The following is a 20,439-nucleotide window of genomic DNA, read 5'->3' as shown; positions in this document are numbered from 1 at the left end:
AGTCACTTCTTAAAGCAAAGAGCAGCAACACCAATCAAAGGAAATGTACAAATCCAAACATACTGGATTGTCTATTACAAGTCAGTATCAGCAGGTTTTTACTTGAAAAGTAAACTTTTTCAATAACTAATTTTGTGATATCTTAGTAAGATTAAAAAAAAAAAAAGAAAAAAAGAGGATGCCAGGATAGATAGAAATGGGAGTATTAGTTACTACTACTGCTTTGCTAACTTTTTGTCCTTGGTATTACACTAGCTTTTCTTCGTTTAGACATTCACCTATACTGACAATATTTAAAGCCTGATTTTTCTTTCTTTTTTTTTTTTTCTGGCCGTGCTGCACGTTTTTTGGGACCTTAGTTCCCTGACCAGGGATTGAACCTGGGCCCCAGCAGTGAAAGCTCCGAGTCCTAGCCACTGGATTGCCAGATTTAAAGCCTTAAAGTCTGATTTTTTCTTATCACAGCTGAAAAAACACAAAACTAGAAGCTTGGTTGAAGGTTAGCCTTTTCTTGTAATTTATTTTTTTCTTATTTAGCATCTTTGGAGGCTGTATTAGCTTTTTAAGCAATGGAAATTTAGATACATCTGGCCTTAGTTCAGTGATAATTTCATTAGGAGGAAAAGATATAAGCTTGAGAAAACCCAATAAAACATTATCAAAAATAATATAATAATTATTAAAGTCAACAACAATAATAACAGCAACAAGCGAACAGTTATTGAGTATTTATTTTGGGTGCCAGGCACCGTGCTAAACATTTTATAGGCACTGGACCCATTGAAATATGTTCCAGTGTGCCTGGGACAGGTTTGTGTCTGTTATCCCACCATAATTATAATAGGTACCTCTTCTAACTCTCAAAAGTGTCACGGTCTACAATTTATAATTGTATGGTCACCCTATTTGACACTCACAGTTACTGCATGAGGTCAGTTGCTTGGTCAGTCACACACCCACTCTTTCTTTCATTTGTTCATTGGCTCATTCATTCCAGTATGTAGAAAAAATTCTCCAACTAGTCATCAAACTTCTCAATATTTTTGAAGCAATGGACTTATGTTTACCTTAGAGGCCATGTCATGCAGAATTACTTGTACTCCACAGACTTATGAAAGGATTGCAGCAGCCCTCCCAGAAAGGTTTTACACAATGTGCAGCCTGCAGGTGGCTATTACGGCAACCCCAGGGATAGACTTAAGGAGTTAGGTTTGACTTTTAATCCAAGAAATTATAAAGTTCCTCTAGGTTATCTAAACTGCAGAGAGAAGCAAGCATCTGCTGTTTAAAAGAAGACAGGCTGCCCATTTCTGAAAATACATGACTGTATTTGGAAGCCAAGGCCAAAGACACCCAACCAATTGTAAACCAGATGAAATTCCACTGGTGATTGTGGTAAGCAAATAGTTGGAAGGCTAAACACAGGGCAGGGCACCTTGGTCAAAGAAAGTACGTGGTTTCTAAATGACCACGCAGCACATCTGAGGAACTCTTTAAGGGGCTGGGGGAAAGGGGGTACCAGTGCGGAGGTGGTAATGTGAATCAGCCTCCCCGTGTCAACATGTGGCTGGGATGCTCTGTCTATGGGAAAGTGTCCATGGAAAGGCTCCAGCCCTTACGCCACTGCTTGGGGAACTTGCTGAGCTGAAGCCATAAGAATTGGACAAGTTGAAGACCACCCAGCATTTCTCGACAGTCTGTCCCCTGTGGATTAGCAGACATAATTTTCCAAACCAAATAAATTTTATTAGTTACTGAGGGAGAACATGCTATCACAAGTAAAATAAATAGCAAAGGAGTTCAGGCCTACTCATGGAACGGCTACCCTCAGCTTTCCATCTGAGCACTGCTGGTCGAGGAAGAGTGGCTATTCTCTAAGCAGGCCTCCTTCTCGCCAGTAATTTCTGCAGCAGCTTTGTGGGGTTTCACAGAGGATGCCGAGGGGCATTCTCCTTCTCATTCCCTTTAATTCAACTCTTGTTGAAAAAGTAAGACTGGAAATACAAGTTGTTAAGACCATATTCTTCAATAAAATGTATTACTAAATAAATCGGAAATAAAGCTACCAAGGTGAAACGCAAAGAGCATTTTACTTAAAAGTAAATACTATGAATAATTGCTTTGGAGGGTAAAAAATGAAATTTGCTGGGGTGAGCCACTAGAACCTGCAGTGTGTACTCAGGTAAATGATGTGACGGACACATGCATGTGGAGCACACTTACCACATTATACAGACTTTCAGATTGATTATTACCCAATATCTTACATAGATAACAAAGATAACTGATCAGACTCCTCAGGAAGTTCAGACTCTTGGATAAATTTTGACCTAAGTTTAAAGTAGACAGAAAAAAAAGACTTCATGTTTTTAACCATGAAAATTATGTTCTGACCTTTTTTTAAAGCATCAAATAATTTAACATTCTATATCTCTTTCTAAATCTTACCTTAACAAATTCCTGAGATAACTTTCATAAAAAATGAAATTAAAATATACATTATAATTTTTAGGAATTATATATGAAAAACAACAAATACTCTATTGGTAATTACTTCTTCTGAAAGAATGATGGCAGCTTTGAGGTTGTTCACTTTCCAAATGTAATAAATCAATTTGAAAATGGGAAGAAGATCCACTTACTACAGCATAAATAAATAAATGAAACCATTAGGAATAAGAAATGTCTAAAACCTATATGTGAAAAATATGTAAAAGACTCCTTAAGATCATAAAAGTAAACCTGAACAAAATGGAAAGATATAAGTGTTCTTGGACAGGTGGATAGAAACCCTTAACATCATAAAGTTGTCCATTCTTCCTCGGTTAATCTACATATTTAACATGAGCCTCCCTCCAAATAACATGAGTTCACTTTTCTGGAGCTAGACAAATTGGTTTCAAAGTTTACTTGAAAGATAAGACAATCAAGAATTGCCAGAAAAACCCAGAAAAAGAAGAGAAATGAGTGGGAAATAGCCTTACTTTATATTAGAAAGACTCTGTTATTAAAACAAAGTGGTACTGATGTGTAAACATATGATAGGCCAAAGAAACAGAACAGAAAATAATAAAACAGGCCTAAATGCATATAGAAATTAAGTACAATTCAATCCACGGATAAGGAGGGTTAACTGTACTACCAACTGTACTCTGCCATTTTATATAAGGGACTTGAGCATCTGTGGATTTTGGTATCCACGGGCGTCCTGAAACCAATCCCCCATGGATACTGAGAGATGACTGTATATGACTAAGGGAGCATCTTAAGTCCGTGGAGCGTTGAGGGGGCGAATGCACCCTTTATCACACTCAAGGTGGTAGGATGCTCTGTAACCTGAGAGTGGGGAAAAGCAACAAAATTACTTCAAGAAATAATTTGCAAAACAAAAGGAACCTATAGATTGAAAGAGATTTGTGAACCTATCAACCAAATGCAATGTGTGGACTTTGGATTCTTAATTCCAGAAAACCAAACAGGAGAATTTGTTCTCTGCCTAAATACGTGGTGATGGTCATGAATCAGTGTCAATTTTAAGATATAATAATGGTACTGTAGTTAATGTTTTTAAAAAATGGACCATAGAGAGACTTCTGGTTTCCCATTCTGCATGTCAGAAGCTTGGAAGTCACCACTTTGTCCTAACAAAAGTAAAAAGCAGAACAGACTGAAAAATCAACAACTCTTCTTGCATCCTTAGGAGAACGGAGGACACAGGGCAAACCTTGGTCCCCAAGACTGGAGATAACAGGTAAGCGAATACCGGGAATCATGGCTGACTGGAGCAGAGATCCACAAGTAGAAACCACCACAGGCACCAGTGCTGGGTAGGAAAACCTGAACTGGAATTAGCAAATGGCTGGAGGGTCAGTGTGAACAACTCTGAGAGATAAAAACTCCAGGGAGACTCAGTCCTACAGCGGCCCCCACAATACTGTGAGATTTACCTCCAGGAGTTGCCACCAGGTTCACATAGTAAATATCAGAGAAAAAGTCACCCCTGCTTTAGGCAGAAAGACGGGAAAGGGAATCACTTTTAAATACAACAGAGCTCTCTGTTTTTCTTAACAAGGCCTGACCTCAGGAGTATTATCAGAGCCTAACTGACCAGGAGGGAAGGAAATAACCACTTCCAGACAGCTCTAGGCATACTATTCCACTTAAGAGGAAGAAAAAACTGAGAAAAACTTATGAAGTTCCCAGTGCAGAGGCACAGGCTCACTGAAAGACTGAGACCTAATCATAAGACTATAGAACACTTCCCCTCCCCTCACATCTCACCACCACATTACAAAAAGCCTATTTACAGCAGTTCCTTTTATGTAGTATACATCTTGTCCAGCTATTAAGAAAAAAATTAATTGACATACCAAAAGGGGAAAAAAACACAATATGAAGAGACAGAGGAAGAATCAGAACCAGACATGGCAGAGATGTTGGAATTATCAGACTGGAAATTAAAAAGAACTATGATTAACATGCTAAGGGCTCTAATGGATAAAGTAGACAGCATGCAAAAACAGATGGGCAATGTAAGCAGAGAGATGTAAATACTAAGAAAGAACCAAAAAAGAAATATGAGAGATAAAAAAAACACTGTAAAAGAAATGAAGAATGCCTTTGATGAGCTTATTAGTAGACTTGGTGGGAAAAGAAATCTCTGACCTAGAGGATATATGAATGGAAACCTTGAAATCCGAAAAGCAAAGATGACAAAGACTGAAAAAAAACAGAACAGAATTTCCAAGGGATGTGGCACAGCTTCAAAATACAGCATATGTGTAATGGGTCTAACAGAAGAAGAAAGAGAGAAAGGTTCAGAAGAAATATTTGAAACGATAATGACTGAGACTTTTCCCAAATTAATGTCAGACACCAAATCACAATTCCAGGAAGCTCAGAGAACACACGCAGGATTAATGCCAAAACCCTACACCTAGGCATATCATTTTGCAACTACCAAAAAAAAAAACAAACTAAAGATAAGGAAAAACCCTGAAAGAAGCCAGAGGAAAAGAAATATCTTACCTATAGAGGAACAGAGATAAGATTACAACCAACTTCTCAGAAACCATGCAAGCAAGCAGAGAGTAAAATGACATACAAAAGTACTGAGAGAAAAAACCCACCATCTAGAATTCTGTACCCTGTGAAATTATCCTTCAAAAGTGGAGAAGAAATAAAGGTTTTCTCAGACAAATGAAAATTGAGAGGATCTGTTGCCAATACACCTGCTTTGTAAGAAATGTTGAAAGAAGTTCTTTAGAAAGAAGGAAAATAATATAGGTCAGAAACTCAGAACTACATGAAGAGCATTGAAGAAGAAATAACTGAAGACAAAATAAAAACTTTTATTTTTCCTATTCTTAATTGAGGTAACAGATAATTGTTTGTTCAAAAATAATAATATGAACAATGTATTCAATTATGTATGTTTATCTGTATGTATATGCTTACGTATGCTCATATGTATGTGAAACGAATGACAGCAATGATATAAGGAATGAGAGGGAGGAATTAGGATTATTTTGTTATTATAAGGTATTCACACTACCTGTGAAGTGGTGTAGTGTTACTTGAAAGTGGATTTGGATTAGCTGCCGATGTATACTGCAAACTCCAGGGCAAACACTAAAAAAGGTAAAAAAAAAGAAGTGTAACAAATATGCCAAGAAAGGAGATAAAATGAGATCACATAAAATGTTCAATTAGAACCACCAAAGGCAGAAAAAGGGTAGAAGACAAAAAGAGGAACAAATAGCAAGGACAACAAATATAAAGCAGTAATAAATATAATAGATATTAGTCCAACTATAACAATAATCACTTTGAACCTCAATGGTCTAAATGCATCAATTAAAAGACTGAGATTGACAGAGTGGATCAAAACAGGACCCAACTATACCTTGTCTACAAGAAACCTATGTTAAATATAAAAACACATATAGATTAAAACTAAATGGATGGGACTTCCCTGGTGGCAAAGTGGTTAAGAATCCGCCTGCCAATGCAGGGGACACCGGTTTGATCCCTGGTCTGGGAAGATCCCACATGCCGTGGAGTAACTAAGCCCATGCGCCACAACTACTGAGCCTGCTCTCTAGAGCCCGTAAACCACAACTACTGAGCCCTCCTGCCACAACTACTGAAGCCCACGTGCCTAGAGCCCGTGCCCTGCAACAAGAGAAGCCACAATGAGAAGCACGCACACTGCAATGAAGAGTAGCCCCCATTCACCACAGCAAGAGGAAGCCAGCGCACAGCAACAAAGACCCAGTGCAGCCCAAAATAAATAAATAAAATAAATTAAAAAAAAAAAAAGACAACAACTAAATGGATGCAGAAAAATATACCACGCTAACACTAATCAAAAGAAAGCAGGAGTAGCTATATTAATTTCAAATACAGCAGACTTCAAAGCAAGGAAAGTTATCAGGAATATAGAAGCTCATTACATAATGATAAAGGGGTTCAATTTTCCAAGAAGATATAACAATCCTTAACTTGTATGTGCCTAACAACAGACTGTCAAATTATGTGAGGAAAAAAACGAATAGAAGTGTAAAGAGAAAGAGATGAATCTACTATCATAGCTGGAGACTTCAACATCCCTCTATCAAAAATGGACTGATCCAGCAGCCAGAAAATCTATAAAAACATAGCTGAATGCAACAAAACCATCAATCAAGTGAATATGATTGTCATCTATAGACTACTTTATCCAACCACAGCAGACACACATTCTTCTTAAGCTCACATGGAACATTCACCAAGACACACCATTCTGGGCTATAAAACATACCTTAACAAATTTAAAAGAACAAAAGTCATATAATGTCTGTTCTCAGACCATAATGGAATTAAATTAGGAATCAGTAACAGAAAGTTAACTTGAAAATCTCAAATTATGTGGAGATTTAATAACATAGTTCTAAGTAACACACAAATCAAAGAAGAAACCTCCAGAGAAATTTAAAATTATTTTAAACTAAATGAAAATGAAAACATAACTTATCAAAATTTGTGGAATACAGTGAAGCAGTTCTTAGAGGGAAATTTATAGCACTGAATATATATTTAGAAAAAAAAGAAATATCTAAGATGAATAATCCAAGTTTCCAACTCAGGTAACTAGAAAAAGAAGAGCAAATTCAACCTGAAGTAAGTAGAAGAAAAAATAGAATTAGAGCTGAAATCAAATGAAAATGCAAACAGGAAATCAATAGAGAAAATAAATGAAACCAAAAGGTGGTTATGGAAAACACCAATAAAATCAACTAGCCAGGCTAACTAAGAAAAAAAGAGAGGGCACAAACTACTAATGCCAGAAATGAAAGAGGAGACATCACTGCAGATCCTATAGGCATCAAAAGGATAATAAATGAGTATTCTGAACAAGTTTATGCCAACAAATTTGATACCCTAAATGAAATGGACCAAATACTTGAAAGACACAATCTGCCAAAACTCACACAAGAAGAAAAAGACTAAATGAGTAGGCCTACATCTCTTAAGAGAAATGGAATGAATAAGTAATAACCTTTCAAAACAGAAAGCACCAGGCTTGGATAAATTCACTGGTGAATTCTACTAAACATTTAAGGATGAAATTATACCAATTCTTTACAATCTCTTTTGGAGGATAGACGCTGAGGGAATACTTCCTAACTCATTCTATGAGGCCAGAATTACACTGATACCAGTGTCTGAAAGCAGACAAAGATATTACAAGCAAAGAAAACTTAGAGACCAATATCTCTGATGATCATAGATGCAAAAATTCTCAACAAAATACTAGAATCCAACAATGTATAAAGAATTAAATATCATGCTCAAGTGGAATTTGAGTGGTCTGGGAATATCCCACATGCCGTGGAGCAACTAAGCCCATCCACCACAACTACTGAGCCTGCGCTCTAGAGCCCGCGAGCCACAAGTACTGAAGCCCGCGTGCCTAGAGCCTGTGCTCCACAACGAGAAGCCCACGCACCGCAACAAAGAGTAGCCACCGCTTGCCGCAACTAGAGAAAGCCCGCACAGCAACAAAGACCCAACGCAGCCAAAAATCTTTTTAAAATAAAAATAAAAATAAAAATAAATAAAAACTGTCTTTGTTCACAGATTAACTGATTATCTATGTAGAAAATCCAAAATAATTGATAAAAAAACTGGAACTAATAAGCAATTAGAGCAAAGTAGCAGGATACAAGTTAAAATACAAAAGCCAATCACCTTCTTACATACCAGCAGTGAACAAGTGGAGTTTGAAATTAAAAAGAAGATACCAAGTACCTCCCAAATTAAATAATTATGTATAAATCTTACAAAATATGTACAAGATCTAGAGTAGAAAAAATACGAAACTCTGATGAACAAAATCAAAGAAGAACTACCTAAATGGAGGATATCCATGGATAGGAAGACTCAATATTGTCAAGATCTCAGTTCTTCCCAATCTGACCTATAGATTCAATGAAATCTCAATCAAAATCCCAACAAGTTATTTTGTGGATATCAACAAACTGATTTTAAAGTTTATATGGAGAGGCAAAAGACCCAGAATAGCCAATACAATATTGAAGGAGAAGAGCAAAGCTGGAGGACTGATACCACCTGACTTCAAGATTTACACAAAGCTACAGTAATCAAGACAGTGTGATATTGATAAACAGACCACTGCAACAGATAGAGAGACCAGAAATAGACCTAAGTATAGTCAATTGATTTTTGATAAAGGAGCAAAGGTAATACAGTAAAGACTGTCTTTTCAACACATGGTGCTGGAATAATTTGACATCCACATGCAAAAAATCTGATTCTAGACACAGACCTTATATCCCTCATAAAAATTAACTTGAAAATGGATCCTAAATCTAAATTTAAACCACAAACTATAAAACTCCTAGAAGATAACACAGGAGAAAACCTAGATGATTGAGTTTGGCGATGGTGATGACCTTTTAGATAAAAAAAAAAAAAAAAAGATACAATCCATGAAAGAAAGAATGAAAGAAAGAAAGAAAAGGGAACCCTTGTGCACAGTTGGTGGGAATGCAAATTGGTGCAGCCACTATGGAAAACAGTATGGTGGTTCTTCAAAAAATTAAAACTATAACTACCACATGATCCAGCAATCCCACTTCTGGGTATATATTCAAAGGAAATGAAAACAGGATCTCAAATAGATATCTGCACTCCCACGTTTATTATGGTATATGCATAACAGCCAAGATATGAAAACAACCTAAGTGTCTATCAATAGATGAATAAATAAAGAAGATGTGGTATATATATCTATATCTAGTTATATATATATGCTATATATACATAGTGTGTGTGTATATATATATATACACACATACACAAAATCGGCTATTATTTAGCCATGAGAAAGAAGGAAATTCTTGGCTGTGATAACATGGATGGATATTGAGGGCATTATGCTAAGTGAAATAAGCTGGAAAGAGAAACACAAGTATGATATCACTTTATGTGGAATCTAAAAAAGCTGAACTCATAGAAACAGAGACTAGAATGATGGTTATTAGGGACTGGGGGGTGGGAGAAATGGGAATATGTTGATCAAAAAGTACAAACTTCCAGTTATAAGTTCTGAGGATCTAATAATGTACAGTACAGTGATTATAGTCAATAATACTATATTGCATATTTGAAAGTTGTTAAGAGAGTGGATCTTAAATGTTCTCATCACAAAAAAAGAAATGGTAATCCTGTGATGTGAGGGAGGTGTTAACTAACACTATGGTGGTAGTCATTTTGCAATATAAAAGTGTACACCTTAAACATATGCAATGTTATATGTCACTTATATCTCAATAAAGCTGGGAAAAAATAAAATGTAATAAATTAATATAAATTCTGATATTTTCTCTTGTGCCTATATGGAAACATAACAAGAAGCAAGTGCATTTTTGTCTTATTTGGTAATAATATTAAACATTTTTTTAAACTTTCCTAAACTTTATCCAAATTATTGTAGATATAAATATATTTTATGTTTCATATATTTTTACAAATTTTATATAACGTATTTTTAGATTTATTTTAGAATTTAATATTTTATTCAAAAATAAAATTTATTTATAATATATTTTCTTATATTAAAAATGGACCCCTGGCTTTACAAAGGAGAATTAAGAGATTTCTCTTCTCATCTCACAGGTGTTTCATCAGGAAAAGATGAAACCAAAATGTCAGAGATTTCTCTGACTTTTGAGAGTGGGACATCTACTCCAAAGTAATGCACTAAACTGTAAATGAAAAACAAATATGAGGAAAGTTATTTCTCCCTTGGCTTTATAGATGTTAATAATTTACCTTACTGTGTCTTATTCAATAGAATGTTTTCAAATACTATTATAGTGTTTATTATAGTGTTTATTACAGTGGTTATTAAAATATGTCTTTAACAAGTACACATCTATGTGAAGCTGGATTTTCTTCATATATCTCAACCAAAAAAACATATTGCACCAGACTGAATACAGAAATATGTGAGAACCTGTCTTCTTTTAAGTCAAACAATTAAGAGGTTTGCAAAAATGTGAAAACAATGCCACTCTTGTTAGACAATTTTTTTCTTGGAAAAGGCCACTGTTTTTCATTAAAAATATGCTATTTGTATTAACATGTAATCAATTTACTGTTATTTTAAAATGAAGTGATAAATATTTTTTAAACTTTTGTTTTAATTTCAAATATGGTAAATATTGATAGATAGAACCCACATTTTTTAGAAAGCTCATTGAGATCCTCAATAATTTTTAGGAATGTAAAGTGGTACTGAGACCAAAACATTTGAAAATTGCATTTCCAACATACTAAAGTATTCTAAGAAAAGGAAAAACAAAATTGGATGATAAGGTAAATGGTCATCACTTACAGCAAAAAAGCCTCATTCACAGCATCACAGAACTCAGGCCAGAGCACTTCCTGAGGTTCATGTCCATGGTAGGTGAGCAGAGCCTCCACCAACGGTTCAAAATCTGGCAGAGTAACAAGTGGGACACAAACTCGTGACAGGGACCTTACTCGTTCAGGAGCCATTCTATGGAATAAATAAAATGAGAAATAAGTATCCAAATCTTAGAGCCACAGGTACTGATAGTTAAAGGCATATAAAATCTTCATGTTAAAAAGGTTCATGACAGGTCACTTGCTTTGCCCCTCATATAAAAAGGCATACCCTAACACCATCTATGACCTCTATTCTCTTACATAGTTCTCTAGGAAGAAACCCTTTAGCTGCAGTTCCCATTTTGATCTCCCTCATTGTCAGGACTGTGGCTTAACCCTCTATAGGCACCTGCAGCTTACCGTGCCCAAGATAGAACTTGAATTCCTTCCCCAAATGTTCTCTTCCCCCAGTGCTCCCTATCTCATTTGCTCAAGCCCAAACCCTTAAGTCCATCCTTGATTCCTCCTTTTTCTCTCCTGCCCCTTATCTGATCCAGTGGTTAATACCATCAGTTCATTTCATTACTTCTCTACACATCCATCACTACCCCCTAATTCACCATCACCTCCAGCCTGGGTTACTGTAGGATCCTCCTAATTTTCTCCCTGCTTCTGCCCTCACCTGCCTTGTCTACCATTAGAACAGGTCCAGACCCCTTAAAAATTCAGATCACTTCACTTGTCTGCTCAATGGCTTTCCACCTCACACAGAGAACAAGCCAAGTCTTATATTAGTTGCCAAGGCCTTCCATGGCGGGCCCCCCTCTGTTTCTCTGGCTTCATCTCTTTCCACTCTTACCTTGCCCATTCTGCTCTGGCCTTTCCAGCCTCTGACTACTCCAGATAAGGTCCTGTTGTTCATTCTGCCTGGAACACATGGTTAGCTCCTTCATCTCGTATAGGTCTCAGCTCAAATCTTGCTTTATGTAGGGGAGTTCCCTGACCATCCCATATAAATGCACTGGCTAATATGGTAGCAATCAGCCACATATGGCAACTTAAATTTAAATTAATTGGAATGAAATGAAACTTAAATTCCATTCCTCAGTTGCACTAGCACAGATCAAGAGTTCCAACAGCTACATGAGGCTAGTGGTTTACTGTATCAGACAGTGCAAATTCACAAGGCTTGTCCATTACTGCAGAAAGCTCCACTGACAGCAGAGCTAAACATAGCAAGTGTCCTCTTATCTCACTGTGTTCTTCCTATCTCTCTTACCCTGTTTTACTTTTCTTCACAGTACTTTTCATCACCTGACCTATAATGTATTTGCTTGTTTATTGTTCATGGTCTGTTTCTTCCTGCTAGGACATCCACTCTGTAAGGGCAGGCACTTTTCCTATTTTGCTCACTCCTCTATTCCTAGTATGTAGGGACAACTCCTACTTATAGCTCCAGAAACAGATATTAAATGAATAAATGAACAACTAGAAATCAGGAAAATGAAAGTTTGGGATGTATGCTATTAGATCATTCTTTAGGTATCTTCATATAAAACCATAAATCTACAAATTTAGTTTTTTGTGAAACACAAATAAAACCACAATATAGAACATATAGCTGTCACTCATTTCTTTTTTTTTTACTTGCTGCCTATTATTAAAATATATGTTTTGTAATTTAACAGTATCTCCATTTATGGGCATTTAGGTTGTTTCTAATTTTTCACTATGAAATACTGCTGCAGCAGTATCCTTGCACATGCCTGTTTGTGCCCCCATGTGAATATCTGCATATTGAATTGCTTTCCAAAAGACTACCAATTTACTTTTCTACCCATGACAGTGATATTATTCTGGATATTTTTATTTCTTCCTAATCTGGGCAAAAATTATCCCATTGCTTTCATCTGCATTTCCCTGATATTTTTTGAGATTGAATATTTGTTTGTTACCCACTTGTATTTCTGCTTCAGTGAATTTGTTTTTAAATTTTTGTATATTTGTCCTATTTATTCATCTAATAAATATTTTTTGAACCCTTACTATATTCAAACCTGTTTGCAGTGGTAGTGCTACAGAAGCAAAGACAAGACAAAGCTTAGTAATGAAAAGCATAAAATGCCAGATGATATCAAGTGCCATAATGAAAGTAAAGTACACTGAGGGGTAAGAGAGGACAAGAATTTACTGAGGGGAGCATTTGAGCAGAGATCTAAAGGAAGTGTATGAACAAACCATATATGTATGTGGGAGAAGAATGTCACAGGCAGATGCAAAGCAAACACGAAGGCCTGGAGTATCTAAGCACAACAGAGTCCGAGGTGGCAAGTCCACAGTGAATGCGGGGCGGGGAGGGAGGAGGAAGGCAGGTTTTGAAGAGACCAGTGTAAGAACCTGGGATGTTAGTCTTTTTTTTTTTTTAACGTATTTTTTAGTTTTATCAAACTTACAGATACAACTACCTTAAGTAGTCAAATCGCTCTTCAAAACTTATGAAAAAACAGCAGCTTTTGAACGAGCACTCCCACTCCCATTTTCTGATCTCAGAGGCAACCACTTTCAAGCGTAACTCATGCTTTAGATATTCAATATGTTGTTTTCTGTGGGTTTAGTGACTATTATTTGGCTTGCTTGTTTGCTTTTTTCTTTTTTTGGCACTGATGATTATTTTAACGTTAAACTCCCGCCCAAGTATGTAATCTCCTCGCAATACATTCAAACATATCTGATATTCTGCCATTTTCATCTTCTTATAAGAAATTTCTCCTAGAACCTTCTGACCTGTTCCAATCTGAACAGGTTGCTTTTTACTCCCTCTGTACAGTTATCGTGGGACCTCTACCATAGGGATTTCCTTCACTTCTCTCTTGGATCCCATATCTTCTTTCTTGGTTCATTCTTCTTACATGAGAAAAGGTACAAGACAGGTAAAGTATTTGAGACCTTGCATGTTTGAAAATATCAGTATTTTACTCTCATACTTGATTGATACTTTGGCAGATTATAGAATTCTGGTAATTTTTCTACAGAATTGTGAAAGTGTGGTTCTACTATCCTTTAAATTTCAGTGTTGTTCCTGAGAAGTCCCATGCTGTTATGAATCCTGACCCTTTATATAAGTCCTGTTTTTACTACCTGGAGGCTTTTGGATATCCCCTTAGAAATTTCACATTGATGTGTCTTGGTATGGATTTATGTCTATTCATTGTGCTGGACATTCAGTGGACCTTAAATCCAGAAAGATCTTTTGAATTATTTCTTTGATGATTTCCTTCCTATTCTTTTCTCCGTTCTCTCTTTCTGGGGACTCTGATTTTTTGGATATTGAACTTCCTAGACAGTTCTCTCTTATCTTTTCTTTCTTATTTTTCATCTCTTGGTTTTTTTGCTCTAGATTTTGAAAGAATTGTTCAACTTTACCTTCCAATCTTTTATTATGCTTTTAATTACCACTCTCATTATTAATTTCCAAGAACTATTTTCTTCATTCTCTGGATGTTTCTTTTTTTTTTTAAAAAAAAAACAGCATTCTGTTCTTTTTTTAAATTTTATTTTTGTCTTAGGACTCCTTTATTAATTTATCTTTTATTGAAGTATAGCTGCTGTACAATATTATGTAAGTTACAGGTGTACAATATAGTGACTCACAATTTTTAAAGGTTATACTCCATTTATAGTTATTATAAAATATTGGCTATATTCTCCAGGTTGTACAATATATCCTTGTAGCTTATTTTATACCTAATAGCTTGTATCTCTTACTCCCCTACTCCTACATTGCCCCTCTCCCCTTCCATCTCCCCACTGGTAACCACTAGTTTGTTCTCTATATCTGTGAGTCTAGCTAGTATTCTGCTCTTGTTTAGTGGACATAATATTACCTTTTATTTTAATGGGGACTTTTTTTTTTTTGGCTGAGTTGGGTCTTAGTGGCGACAGGCAGGATCTTTTTGTTGCGGCGCGTGGGCTTCTCTCTAGTTGTGGCGTGCGGTTTTTTTCTCTCTTTAGTTGTGGCGCAGCAGGCTCCAGAGCACGTGGGCTCTGTAGTTTGTGGCACGTGGCTCTCTAGTTGAGGCGGGCAGGCTCAGTAGCTGTGGCGCACGGGCTTAGTTGCCCCGTGGCATGTGGGATCTTAGTTCCCCGAGCAGGGTTTAAAACCACATCCCCTGCATTGGAAGGTGGATTCTTTACCACTGGACCACCAGCAAAGTCCCTTAATGGGGACATTGACATGAATTTATTTTAGATGATCTTTTCTTTAAATAATCTTTTTTTCTTTATTTTTACTGGTTTCTACTTTCAACACTATATGCTTAATATATTTCCTTAAATATGTAGTGACCATTGCCTGTCATCTTTTTTTTAAACACCTTAAATATATATATATCTCAATTTATTTTATTTTACTTAACACTTTCAAGAACCTTTATTGAAACCAACATTCAAATAGCATCTCAAGGGTGAAATTCTGTTTCAGCAAAACCAATTTAACAATTTCAAATATATATAAAAACATTTAAAAATTAATCTTGTTAAAGGTGATCATTTCTCCTTCCCCCATTTTATCTTCTATACTTCACTACACCAAATAAACAGGGAAGACTCTGTTCAATCATCTGCACCAAAAAAAAAAAAAGAAGAAAAAGGGAAAATTGCATTTTGACAAGTGCCAAATATCAGAAATCACATCAAATCAGAGTGTAATTATAGGCTTAATGTGTTATAACTAAGGCTTTCGATACTACACTCCACAAACCCAATGTGAATTCCCACCATTTTAAGGGCTCCCGTAGCTTGACTTTGCTGGACTAAAAGGAACAGGGGCCGCTACCTATGATAAATGAAGTGATGCAGTACTTTTGGAAAAGTAGAAACGGGCAGTAACTAAGGCTTTACTTTCAACTATTTCAGCAATAGTCTGGCTTGACCAGCCTGAGAAAGATTACATTTCTGGTTCTTGTTTCTGAGTTGGGCCCAAAGAGGTGAGCTGCTAGTGGAACAGAAGTTATGGCCTGTCATCTTATATTTAACAGCCAGGCACTAAAAACCCAGTAGTGAGTAATATGTGCATGGGTGGGGAAAGCTGACTGTGATCTTCACTATAGGACAGTAGTTTTTAGACTTTTTGAGTTTCAAAAACCCTTAAAAATTACTGAAAGACCAAACAGCTTTTGTTTCTGAGGTTATAACTATTGATACTCATATTTGAAATTAAAACAAAGACACCTAAAAGTATTTATCAATTCACTAAAAGTAACAATAATAAATCCATTAGGTGTTAACATGAATAACATTTTTGTTGAAAAATTACTATATTTTACAAAACAAAAATATTTAGTGAGAAGAGTGGCACTTTTTTTTTTTAATTCTTGGTAAAACTGGATCTCTTAGTTACTTGATTCTCAATTGAAAGTTCTTTTATTTTTTAAAATTTATTTATTTTATTTATTTATTTTTGGCTGCATTGGGTCTTCGTTGCTGCACACAGGCTTTCTCTAGTTGCGGTGAGCGGGGGCTACTCTTTGTTGCAGTGCGCGGGCTTCTCATTGCGGTGGTTTCTCTTGTTGCAGAGCACGGGCTCTAGGCGTGCGGGCTTCAGTAGTTGTGGCTTGAGGGCGCTAGAGCGCAGGCTCAGTAGTTGTGGAGCAGGGGCTTATTTGCTCAACACGTGGGATCTTCCCGGACCAGGGCTCAAACCCGTGTCCCCTGCATTGGCAGGTGGATTGTTAACCATTGCGCCACCAGGGATGCCCGGCACTCTTTTATATGTTTGCAAATTTCTTTCCTATATAGCTTGAAAGAAGACAGCTGGATTCTTATGTTTACTTCTGCATTTAATTTGTTGCAATACGTTTTTTTTTTGGTTGAATTATATGGAGAGTCTAGCCCCACATAGATATGTAGTTTTAAAAGGCAGGACTATTATAAGTAGCTTCTTCACACAATTACACATATTCTCCTTCGATACTACACCAAAATTTATCAAGCGCTGCTCACCCTTTTTCCTCCAAGCCTATCTAGGAATGCAGGTAGAGCTGCCTGCCATAGGTCTAGGGGGTTGGTGATGGGTGGTCTCTACCATGAGAAGGGCTGAATTATCCACAATTTACTGGCCAAGCCTTACCCTGAAAGCTGAAAGTCCTCAAACAGACTAGAGTACTAAAATAGTTATATCAAACAGATCCTGTCAATGAAATTTTTGTCTAGGTCAAGAGATGGATTCCTGGCACTTCCTAATCCACCATCTTCCTTGACACCCCTTTTGATCTCTGTATTAAAAGTTATAAAAAAACAAAAAACAAAAAACACTTTTCTTACTTTCCATTTCTTTGTCCTTTTGTATTATATCCTAGGAGAACTACTCAGCTCAATCTTTGGAGTCATTGTTTGTTAACATTTAGCTTTATCTCCTATTCATAAACTCAATAAACTCCTGTTTATTGAATTTTCTTTTTTTTCCCCCTGTAAGTCTCTTTAGAAAAAACCTCAGCTTATTGCATTTGGTTCATTTTTCCCTTATGGTGTCAACTTTTCATGAATGTCTGGTGATTTTCGTTTATTTGCTCTTTCTGGCATTTGGGGTTCCATGTTAGTCTCTCCGTGAGTGCTCTGTTCAGTGCAGCCCGCCTCCAGTACTTGGTCAAGGGTCAGGACTCGGTGCTGGCCGGGGCTGCCAATAAACTGCATTCTGGGCGTTACAGCATCCCCACACTGCTGGGAGTTGACAGCCATCCGGTGCTTGTTCTCCTCCAAAGCCTCCTCTCCCATTCTTGTGGGAAACAGGACACCTGTGTTGTCTCTTTTTTGGGGGCAGTGGATGAGTTGGAGGAGTGTATGAGGGACTAGTCAGCTGGCTGCTATTACTGCAGTACTCTTAACAGGTATCTTGTTGGCTGCCATGTACCCTCCTACTCCTTGAATCCACCCCCAAAGTAACCCTCTTGCAAGCTTTCTGGGATGTGATATTTGCCTTAAAAAATATCCCACTACCAACCATTTTAAGCCTTTCTCACAGTTTGTGGGTCATCAAAAGCCCCCCTTATTTCACAGTATTATATATTTAATTGTTAAAATTTCCCTGTAATTTCTAGAGGTTGGAAGCATAAAAAGAATGCTAGGACATTCAGGTGCTTAGTTCGTCACTTGACTTAATTTTTTAAATTACATTTTCATCTTAATCTCCTGGCTAGATTATTAGAGTTGCTATTACTCATAGGTCTTGCACTTAGTCTTTAGGATCTGTCCAAGTTCTCTACTGCAGAGCTACTCAAAGTATGGTCCTGGGAATCAGCAGTATCAGCATCCCTGGGAGTAAGGCCAAGAAAACTGTTTACATTTTTCCAGGGGAATCTTATATACATTGAAGTTTGAGAAACACTGCTCTACACTTTAATAGCAGTCCCCAGAACTAGATATCAATCTCTAGCAATAATCTGAACACTTTAAGGAAACATGATAGAACTGCATTTCAGGTTTATACTTTTATTAATTAATTCCTACAAATTATTAGTTTAGCTGTATTATTTTCTTGATAATCAAGAGTAAAATTCTCATAATTTTTTTGTCGAACTACACAATGATATCTTCTTTTGTGCGAACAGTTTGTCTTTTCTCTTTAAATATTCACCCTTTCTGAAACTCACTTCTTGCTCTTTACCACTTTCCTAAATGACTGAGGTCTCTTCGACAGCATTTATCTTCCACAGCGCTCTATCATCTTTCTCTAACTTACCGTCTAGGTGGTTTCAGACCTAAAATTAATTCATGTGTTTTTGAGTCTATCATCTAAGTTGTTAACAAAAAGACATATTTATCTTGAGTTGTAAATACCTTAAATTTTTGGAATATATGAGCTTACTGGGTAGGATAAGAGAAGGGAAAGTTGTGTTTGTGTGTGATGTAGGATGCTTTTTTGTATGCATATTTTGCACAGAATCAAGCGAAATATTTTGTATAGAGCAAGGGCTCTATGAATGTTTGAGAAATTGAAAAAAAAACCCTGAGAATTACATGCACTCATAATAAATCCAGAACTCTGAAATATAGGAGGACAGAGATGGTGATCTTGCCTCCACAGCCTTAACTCATCAGTCCTCCTCTTTAAAAGACCTATAAGTACAACTTTTCTCTCATTATCTTAAAAAAAAGGAAGAGAGTCAGAGACTATCACTGGTGACTGAGTGGGTGGAAAAGATGACCTCAGCACCAAGGGCATTTATCAAGCACTGAAGCTTATGGGTTGCAGATTGTATCTCCCATTAGACTGAAAATAATCCAAGATAATTTTCCTGAAAAATTCTAAAGTCTCAGGTAAACTGAGGTAGCTCTTGGTTCTACCAAAATGCAGGCAGGCCAAATGATAATCTTCTGAAGGGCTGCAAAGTGCTCACAGCCTTCAAGGCTCCCTCTTTTGGCAGAAGCTTGCCAGAGAGCAGAGATCCAACTTGAACCAGAGTTACGCAATGTTTTCCAGACTGGATTACACTAAGCATTAGGTCTTGACTGATTGCCAGAGCAGCACTTCCAAATGATTTCTGCACAAGAATTCAACTACAGAAGGCTCAATGGTAACCATATACTGCTGGAGACATCCTTCCTATGTGGTTGTACTGAAGTTTCCAAACCATCTGCAGCAAACCACAGAACTACAAGATAAACTGATCATGCTCAGAAAGTCCACAATGTTGCTCCTTCTAGACAGTTTGTAGCAAAGAGCAAGAGAGATTCTAAACATTCTGTCATTGGATTGTTGATTTTACTTGGTGGCAAGTGAAACTCTATTTAAAGCACTATGACAAGACCGTTTATCAGGCGTCTAAAAATAATGCAAAAAGAACCAAACAGATTTTCCTAATTTCTCCTTTTGTTCCACTGACAATTTATGCACTGACGTTATTACATTAATTTCTATATTTTCTATGAGGCTTTCAAATCTTTTGAAATGAACTTTAAGCATTCAAGTGGCAAAAAGAAAAAAAGTGTAGAAACCCTCTATAAAAAAACAAACCCCAGAAAAAAAAGCAGTATAGCATCATTTATAAGTGATTTAAGTTTGAGAGTCTTTTGGTTGTTTTAACATTTGAAGCCATACAAGTAGAAGGAAAGTTTTAATGATAAAACTCAAGTTTCATAAATAATAGGAATATCTGGATTCAAGTGTATCAGAAAGTAGTTTTGCCCACCATGCTGTATTCAAATTAAACTTTTTTTATTAAAAATGTACAGATAACTTCAGATATATAGTAGGACGAACACATTATGATACATATTTTAATTATTATAATAACTTATTACAGCAACAACTGTAATGGCTCCAGCATGTTTGGTAGCTCTTTCAAATATTATCATGATGCCATTCCACTAACTGATTTCACAAGATTAGTTCCTACTCAAGACAAAAGAACACACTTGGTTCAATTTATAATTCACTAGAGAACTGCAGACTTAAGAGTTCTGAGTCTCACACAAGGTTTTATGGACCCGGGTCTTTTCTGGAGGTAGAAGAGAACTTCCTGGTTT

General features: G+C 36.5%; 1 protein-coding gene across 8 annotated transcripts in view; it reads right to left on the bottom strand.

Annotated features, from left to right (window-relative positions):
- FANCC (FA complementation group C) overlaps positions 1–20,439 on the bottom strand; it is a 268,384-nt gene that overhangs the window by 43,078 nt on the left and 204,867 nt on the right. For all 8 annotated transcript variants that reach the window (XR_009008706.1, XM_057548936.1, XM_057548933.1 and 5 more), the window contains one exon: positions 10,904–11,068. Coding sequence is in view for 7 of the 8 variants with exons in the window: in XM_057548936.1 (XP_057404919.1) it covers positions 10,904–11,068 (165 nt within the window). In the remaining variant the exon portion in view is untranslated. The remainder of the gene's footprint in view (positions 1–10,903; positions 11,069–20,439) is intronic.

The sequence above is a fragment of the Balaenoptera acutorostrata genome, chromosome 6 (genome assembly GCF_949987535.1).
Source record: "Balaenoptera acutorostrata chromosome 6, mBalAcu1.1, whole genome shotgun sequence".
NCBI classification, from domain to species: domain Eukaryota; kingdom Metazoa; phylum Chordata; class Mammalia; order Artiodactyla; family Balaenopteridae; genus Balaenoptera; species Balaenoptera acutorostrata.
This window is presented reverse-complemented; position numbering and strand designations above follow the sequence as displayed.